Source organism: Astyanax mexicanus, chromosome 5 (assembly GCF_023375975.1).
Source record: "Astyanax mexicanus isolate ESR-SI-001 chromosome 5, AstMex3_surface, whole genome shotgun sequence".
Lineage (NCBI taxonomy): Eukaryota > Metazoa > Chordata > Actinopteri > Characiformes > Acestrorhamphidae > Astyanax > Astyanax mexicanus.
Genome location: NC_064412.1, coordinates 39290066 through 39299636, shown reverse-complemented (window position 1 = coordinate 39299636; position 9571 = coordinate 39290066). Strand labels below are relative to the sequence as shown.

Here is a 9571-nt window from a genome sequence, read left to right as displayed (position 1 = left end):
TCAGGGTTTAAATTAGTCAGGACCCACTTGTGTTTTCTGTTGCCATCATAGCATTATGCCTGAACACACCTCACCTCCAGACCACCACACCCATCGGTGTAGATATTTTCACAAGAGTCTTTGCTATTTAAACGGCGTGAGCACAAGGTGTGAAAATAGACTGGTGGCAGGGTGTAACACAGAAATTAGCTCAGTGTGTAAGATAGCCCCATAATGTAAAATGCTGTGAAAATATTACTTTTAGTACAATTTTAGTTTAGATTTTAGGCCATATTTGTGAAATTTGCAAAATGCAAAGTTTGTTTTAGTTTGTATTGATTTTTTTTTAATAAATGCATGTTTTTGTGTTTCTTAAATTCTTAAATTCACATATCCATATTATATCAGAGATATTTGCTATGTGCAGGTATTATGTATGAAAACATTTTAAAAAATTTATCTGAGAAATGAACAATTACTGCACAGATAAATATCTTCTTTATATATTGCAATAATGTTATGTTGTGTACTTGCTAGTACTGTATTGTATTACCAGCAATTTTCATAAAATATAATAAAAACATATAATAATGCACTGAAATAACAAAAAAGAGAAAGTGTCATAATAACATTATGCAGACTGTTATTAATTTAGGGCCATTACACCAAAAGGGTGCCATTTCTGTCCCCAGGGAATGTCATGTATAAATGTGCACACAAAAAAACTTTAAAATACATTTTATTATTAAGCATAGTGTCTTGTACATTGACCTAATTGCAAAAGTAAGATATGTCATTTAAAAAATATATCGTCGCTGTCCAATGAAAAACACTTATCTCCATTTTTGTCGATTTTTAGTTTTCTACATAATCTGAACAGACAAACTGTCCTTTACACTTTGCCAAAATTTCTTGATGAACGGACCAATAGAAACTCTTCAAAATGACCTGAAATAAACTCTTTTTACATTGACTTCTATTGAAAGTTTCCAAGTTTTTTTCTCTCTCCTGTAAAGTTGCTGTTTTGGAGATAAGTGTTTTTCATTGGACAGCGACGATATAAACTTAACCATGAAATACAATTATTAAAATCTGATGTAATTTTTTTTTGCATTGTTGTGTGAATTCAAATCCCATCTATGCTTTAAATAATAAATCAATAGAATTTAAGCTAAAATACACATTATAGTTCCTTGGATTTCACTTATTCCTGTTTCTGTAACACATTACCCCATCTGAAACATCTGGAACATTCTACACACATCTTCAACAGAAAGTTACTTCAGTTGGTTCTTCTGAAGATCATGGGTAGACCAAAATTAAGTTCTCTTATTTGATTTTTTGTATATTTGATCTTATTGTAACTATGACTCTCATGAATCTCATCACTCATTTCTGTTACCTAAATTAAATTTTTTTTGTTTATGTTTAAAATACAAATTTTGGAAAAATGTCTAGAATGTGCTCGGTGTCCTCATACTATTAGCATAGCCGCTATTTAGCTATTTTTCATGTTTTTGCTAATTAAATGTTAAAAACTCATTCCTGTTAATTTCATTCCTGTTACTCAAAACATAAAAGGTAACAGGAATGAGTGCCAGTAACAGATGTGATTTCCAGTAACAGGAATTAACAGGAGTTTTGTTTTGTCATAAATAGCAAGTTTTGTAACCATTTTTGGTTTAGAAACCTTGAATAAAAGTAAGTAAAGCTGACTGTGTTTGACCAGTAACTTCTACATGTTTTATATATTTAAATACATGTGTTATTAGATTAATTGTTAAAAACAGATAAAACAAAATAAACACGTTTAATTTAGAAGAGTTAGAACAAGCAAATGGCACCCATTCGGTGGAATGGCCCTTTACAATTTATTAAGTATTTTATTAAAGGGACTTTTATTATGTACGCCGCCAGCACGTCATTCTGAGGCGTCTAGCTGCTGAAAACACAACCTTTACTGCGGGTCGTGTGATAACATGCCTCTCTCTGTGTAGCTTCTCTCTCTCCCAGGGAAGTTTCTCTCTTTTTCTCAGTGTTTACAGGGCTGTAATCATGCAGAGAGCTCAGCTCTGCGCTCTGAGGAGCGGCTTCCTGCGGGTTTTCTACCCGTTAAACGCTGAAAACACCCCAGCTGTCAGAAACAGAGGTAACTCCACAGGCTGCGCTGTGAGGCTAAGCTAAGCTAAGAGTGCTGTAAGTTAAGTAACGGCCGTCCCCTGTCTGTACTTGGGCTCTCCTGTTAATGAGCGGCCGTGCTTTTTTAAAGTGCAGACTAATATTAACTGTTTCTGTGAAAAACTTATAGATGTTCCACAGTTTTCCCTGATATAATCCCTGATGTTTTATTTACGCAACAGCAACATAATTAAGTTTTGCTAGCTCCCTGAAAACTGTTACAGAAGCTCAGTTTGTGGCCAGAAACAATGTAAGCTAGGCTAATTTACCTAGGTTTGCTAGTCATTTTCTTCCCAGCTTGATATAGACTATGGGCCAGTCACATAGTGTCATATCTTATATATTTTTTGTATAAATGTTATCTTTATATTCATTTTTGAAGTACAAATTAAAAGTTAATTAAAAACAAAAACACAGATAATGGTATGTTTAATGATTAGCAAGCATCTGTTTTTAAATAAACTCTTCAAACAGTCCACACAAATCATGAAACACTCTTTATGTTTTCTTTTCATATTCTTTTCTCAAATAGCTAATTACAAGTTTTTAGGACAAATAGTATTCAACATGCTTACACACAAAATGCACAACTTCAAAAACTCTATAAATGATTGTGCTAAACACTATTGTCACATTAAGACCAACAAATGCCACTGTTTGATAGTATAATAGCATAATAATGCAATGCTACCCATTTAAAAGAAAAGTGTGCTTTTAATCAATAATAGTTTGGGGAATGTATGTTTTTTTTCTTCGTTTGTTGAAGTAGTTTTGGTGGTTATCTTAAGTGTATTATCCTCTGAAATAACTAACGAAGGATGAATAATTTGTATGCATTGGCTTTTTCACTCGTAATTAAGTAAAAAAGAGTCTTTTAAACTATTAATCTAAGATAGTAATCTTAGCCATCTTTTACATGAGGTTACATCTATGAATTAATTAAAACAGTCTGTGGGTTTGGGGTTTAGATATCTCTCTGGTGGGAATGTGAATTGAGCAAGTACTTTTAAAGCATGCAAAATAGTGCAGTCTCCTTTCAGAGTGGATAAAACTGTTGATTTTAGAACAGACTTGTCCTGCTCTATTTTAGCTCTGAATGGAGAATGAGCAGAAGAAGACTGAGTTTGTCGTTATTATACCTCCATTTTTACAGTAGCTCTTATATCAGCATCATTAGCAGCTCTGCACTTGCTCAGATAAGAGGCTAAGATAAAACTACCAGGAAAACCTAATGGACCAGTTGTTTTTAGAAGGAATATATTTTATAAGGACACTGATGGCATTTATTATAATACTTTGCCCTTTTTCAGTTCAGTATCGTTTCAGGACTGCTGCTTTAAATCAAACTTGCACTTTATTTTGACAGGCCAGATGAGTATGGTTTGAGAGAATTGTTAATTCTGGCACTGTACCGTGCATCAGACGGAAGATTTATCTCTATTTATTCTGTACATCTCATTCCTAACATGTTTTACTGTCTAATAAAAGATCTCCTTTGCATGCTTGTTACAGTAAATAGCTCCCTGTTGTGCAGAAAATACACTGTACTTCCCCCACCCCGGGACAAGGAGGAAAAGGCCATGCTGGACAGCATGCTGCGGGTGGACCATGCAGGAGAATATGGGGCAAATCGCATCTATGCTGGACAAATGGCTGTCCTGGGAAGAACCCAGTCAGGCCCTATTATACAGGTATTAAACATGCTTCTGTTATTCGTATGTCTAAACAGCTATGCTTTAAAAAGACATGTGTTTTTAAGTCTAATACTAATTCCTTGCAATATACTTCATTTGCAGAACATGTGGGACCAAGAAAAAATGCACTTGCAGAAGTTCAATGAGATTTTGGGAGAGAACAGGGTGAGACCAACGTTGTTGCTACCTCTGTGGAATGTTGCAGGTTTTTTACTTGGTAAGTTTGATTCTGTATAAATAGCATTATTATAGTGCAGCAAACAATATGTTACTTTTATGCTTATTTTTACTTTTGAAAACTTACTCTGAAACACTAGCAGAAATCACATTCACATTTAAAACAGGAGCCCCCACACACACATACTACAAAAGTCAGTGCAGTTCATGATCAGTTTATATACTGCTATCCCAAGACTTATGCCACGTCAGTGTATTTGCAGGAATCAGCTGAAAACAATTCTGATTCACATCAAACTACTCACAATGACATGCTCACATATTAATTTATTATACACATTTATTTTGTTTTATTTTTTTTTTCTATTTTCATTTCCTACCCAGGTTCTATTTCCTAACCAGTAGCTAGGTCTCCCCTACCATACTATGGTACTATCGCTTATGTAGCATCATAGGACAGCTGTTACATCAACTAACAGACTTGCTAGCATTGTGCTAAGTGTTTGTGGGAGAAGGAGGACCATTTTTCTCACCCAGAGAGAGTTAGGCTAGGAATACTCTTTGTGATTCCCAGACACATATGACTTGTGACATCACCAGGGATCAAATTTGCTAACTCCAAATGATAGCCCTATCGAAACCAATATCATGTTAAAAAAAACATTATTCAATTTTTAGGAAAATATAAACAGTAATCATTACAGTGCCTAGGGCGTTGTATGAGTATTTGTAAGATGATGTCTCTATGTCTGTAGGGGCCTCTACAGCTCTCCTGGGTAAGGAAGGTGCGATGGCCTGCACGGTGGCAGTAGAGGAGAGCATCTCTGAACACTACAACAGCCAAATCCGGGCGCTAATGGAAGAAGATCCAGAGAGATATAGAGAGTTATTACAGGTCTGACATGAAAATTTGAGCAGTATTTTATGTTTATACTGTTACAGTTACAGTTTACAGAGTAGTATACTTTATTCTGGCTGTTTGATATTGAAACATCATTAATTCATGTAGTAATTGTTTTTACCTCCACCAGCTCATTAAAGAGTTTCGTGACGATGAGTTGGAACACCATGACACTGGTCTGGAACATGATGCTGAATCAGTAAGTGTTACTGTCAACACCCTCTAACATAGAATTCTCACCTTGGGCATATTGAAATTTTCTATAAGGCACAAACTGACCAATATAACTGTGCTTTTGAACTAGGGCTGCCACAAACGATTATTTTTATAGTCGACTAATCACCGATTATTTTTTATGATTAGTCGACTAATCGGATCATACGTTAATTGAATATAAAACACAGTTTATCACAATAGAATGCAGCTGCTATTATACAACCAACATTAGATTTCAGCTATATGCTAACTAAAAATAAAAACAATTAAAATCATAGTTCATTAAACCTTTAATGAAATATGCAGCTTGTTGTAACAGACAATTATTTTACTGTTTAGCATAAAGTGTAAACAACTGTGTAAAATAAGGATAAGGCACTGGCATTTATGAAACATCTCAACCGTGAGGTTGTTTGAACTATTATGAAAAAAAAGTATATTAATAAAAAATGCCTCTCTGTCCAGATATTGTGTACATTACCGTACACAGGGCAGCGGTCTGCACAGATCTGATTGGCAGAGGAGAGCGTTTGGTGATTTTACACCACACATGACTGATCTGTGAGTTTACTGCACCGAAAAGCACTGAAAACAGAAGCCACTGTCAGAATGAAATCCTTCTCTGTAGTTTATCGGTTTGGGACGGCATTTGTGACAACGTCTGGGTCCGGATCCGGATCGCGGTCCGCCTATTAGTGACCTCTGTTTTAAAGCTATCAAGATGAGTAAGTTAAGTACTAAGTTAACGCTCTGTTTACGCTAATTTTACCAGCTAAATAGCAATTTAGCTTCTTCGTCATTTAATCAGCCACAACATGCCTCCTTTTCAGGTGCTCGTGCATCGCGGTTGTGCTGCCGAGGAAGGCAAGTTCTTCATTGCAGATATTGCATTGCACGCGTTTCACTTTTATTTTCTTGGTGATCCCACACTTTTGAGTTCTGTAGCGGGGTAGCCATGAAACCAGAGCCTGTCTGTATAATGTCCTGAGATGTCGTCCACTACCTACCCCGGTTTCCACTACTGCGCATGTGCGTCCAGGACAGAAAGGCAGTCGCAGCAGTTTGGAGAGAAAAACAAAGAAGAAAAAAAAAAAAAAACGACTAATCGACTATTAAATTAGTCGTCGACTATTTTAATAGTCGACATAATCGTGACTAGTCGACTAATCGTGGCAGCCCTATTTTGAACCTCACTCAGCATGTAAACAATGGTAAAATATCAAACATTAATGTGCTTTTTGTGTGTGAATTCTAGTAACACAATCTTTAGACATCTATAAACAATGTATATGTTATTCAGCTTAAAAAAAATATATACATTTAAAAAAAAACTTTATTTTTACAGTGATCAACTTTCATCTCAGAGAAACATACTGCTTGACGGGCACAGGAATGTAGCATTAGTCCTCTTAACACCTGTAATTATCATGCATTTTTGTGTGAAAATATCACACAATGTTCACACCTGGCATTTTAAATGCAAGCAGTGTGCTTGTGACATTTGTCTCATCATTTCCCTTGTAGGAGGGTTCATGCTTTTCTTGTGCGGACGGTGTTGTATTGCGGTTGTGGTTATTATATGTTTCGGCACAGGCAGTGACAAAGTGACAAAGTTAATGTGAGCAGTGCTTTGCTGGCTCAAGGGACATCAAGGGGCTTTAGTGTTCACAAGCTACACTAATAATGTAGTCAAATGCATCTCTGATCATCTCTAAATAAAATATGAGAAATTTATGTTGGCCAGTAAGGCTATGTTCATACAGAAAGTGGTAGTGGCTCAAATGTGCAAAAAAACACACTGAATCTGACATTCTCCATTCCATTTTGAGACACTTCAATATGTGTTTCTGAAATCTGACACAGATCTGATTCGCAGCATTGCAAATGCCTAAACAACCAGATCAGAATTTATGTGACTTTCACGTCAAAGAGAAGGAAAAATGGACGACAGCTGTGAGTGAGGGTTTCAGTGGAGGGATAGTGAGATAACAGGTGTTTTGAATATTTGAAATGATCTCTCTATTCTAATAATATAAGGGCTGTTTAAACAAAGGTTTAAGAAACCAAGAAGCAGAACAAAACACTCATTATGGCTGAACAACAGGCTCTTGGTATTCTGCCTCTTTAATGAGAAAAACGAATTTGAGACACTTTCACCTGCTGTGTGAACATATCCTTATGATCAGATAACCCAGGATGTGAACGTATCCTGGTAATGGTTCTCCATAGCAGTTCTGAGGCACCTTGCCACTTGATTCCCCTCACTCCTGAGCCTGCTGGTAGTGTTTTAAAGTTAGTGTTAGTAAAAGAGTAAGGTCAGGTGTATTACATCAGGGAAATCGGTAAACTGTGAAAATTTTTTTCAAACCAGTCATATTTCACCATGACCATGTTGCTTTTTTTGTAAAGTATAGTGAATTGCTTATTCATAATCTTTACTTTTTTCGTTTACTTCAGGTACCTGGATATTTGCTTTTGAAAACGGTCATACAAGCTGGATGTAAGGCAGCCATTTATGTGTCTCAGCGTGTTTAAGTACAAATTTGTGTTTCGGTAATATGTACAGTATATAAGTATTTTGTTTATATTTTAACTGTAAAATGATACAATGTTGAGGGTGTAATTTCTTGAATATTAAACATTAATTTGTTCAAGCAGAATTTGCTAGAGCAAATGAAATGTGTACAGGCAAAAAGGAAAAGGCATGTGTTTTCTTCAGTGTTATTGCTTTTTTTTGTATTTATACCAGTTATTTGGACTAAACTCTGTTTGGGGAGTCAGTAAAGCTCAAATCATTCAACCCAAATCAGAACTTAGTGACAGGAGTGCCTGTGTCTGTCTACTTCTGCAATGGAAAAAACGCCACCTGGTGGTTTCCAAAAGTAATAGTTCTGATAGTCTCTGAACAGAAAACCTATTTTAAATAGGTTTGTATTTGTAATGTTATTTTATATTATGTCAGTTTTTTTAGAGCTTCTTTTTCTTGCCACTCCTGCAGTCCCTCATGATGTTTATCCTGCTTGTGATATACATGCCATAATCAATAAACATTCAAGTTGAAAAAGGAATTTGTTTAAAATCTTTGTTACAAATTTTCTGTTGTTACAGTAAAGCCTCACCCCTGGAGGCAGTTGGGCTTCACTCAGGGTAGCAAAGTTATCTGTTGCTACAACATATTTCCATCAGTTTGATTCCAGAGATAGGGTTGCCACCAGTCCCGTAAAATGCCCTTTATTTGGCATTTAAATGTTTTGCTCTGTATTACCATTAAAGTCTAACAGACACACACACATTAACACTACATCACAACAATAAAGATCAATAATGATCGATTTCCTATCTAGTTGTGCTTTTGCCAAAAGATATCAGTGCAAGGGGCATAACTTATTTTCACATAGTCATAATGGGCTATTTTGTGTAGAATTTTGAGGAAAGAGATTAATTTAATACAATTTGTAATAAGGCTGTAACGTAGTACACTATTGTGGTCTGATTGATTATTTAGGATATTGAGTTTTTAATCAATGATAAATTATGTACAGTATTATTATTCAAAATAGATATTATTTGTGGCCATTTAAAGAACAAATCGTACTAATTGATTAACAGTTAATAAATAAATACATTTGTTAGAATATAATTTTTTATTTATATAAATTTTTTAGATATTGTATTTTGTGTTAAAATGTTTTTATATTTTATAGAAATTATATTTTCTAGAATTGTGTGTGTCTGTGTGTGTATATATATATATATATATATATATATATATATATATATATATATATATATATATATATATATATATATATATATATATATTTTTTTTTTTCCCACATTTTGTTACGTTACAGCCTTATTACAAATTGTATTAAATAATCTCTTTCCTCAAAATTCTACACAAAATAGCCCATTATCACCATGTGAAAATGCATATCTGTTCACACCTGGCATTTTAAATGCAAGCAGTGTGCTTGTGACATTTGTCTCATCATTTCCCTTGTAGGAGGGTTCATGCTTTTCTTGTGTGGACGGTGTTGTATTGCGGTTGTGGTTATTATATGTTTCGGCACAGGCAGTAACAAAGTGACAAAGTTAATGTGAGCAGTGCTTTGCTGGCTCAAGGGCCATCAAGGGGCTTTAGTGTTCACAAGCTACACTAATAATGTAGTCAAATGCATCTCTGGATATTGTTTAGGATATTGAGTTTTTAATCAATGATAAATTATGTACAGTAGTATTATTCAAAATAGATATTATTTGTGGCCATTTAAAGAACAAATCGTACTAATTGATTAACAGTTAATAAATAAATACATTTGTTAGAATAAAAATTTTAATTAATATACATTTTTTAGATATTGTATTTTGTGTTAAAATGTTTGTATATTTTATAGAAATTATATTTTGTGTGTGTCTGTGTATG

The 9571-nt window shown here is 34.5% G+C and overlaps 1 protein-coding gene across 1 annotated transcript; it reads left to right on the top strand.

Moving 5' to 3' along the window:
• The first annotated feature begins 1904 nt into the window (after positions 1-1904).
• On the top strand, positions 1905-8213 carry coq7 (coenzyme Q7 homolog, ubiquinone (yeast)). Its single transcript, XM_007248831.4, has 6 exons — positions 1905-2128; positions 3670-3848; positions 3954-4068; positions 4784-4923; positions 5060-5128; positions 7603-8213. Exons 1-6 carry the CDS (start codon positions 2035-2037, stop codon positions 7678-7680), a joined length of 675 nt encoding a protein of 224 aa, XP_007248893.1. The 5' UTR covers positions 1905-2034; the 3' UTR covers positions 7681-8213.
• The last annotated feature ends 1358 nt before the right edge of the window (positions 8214-9571 follow it).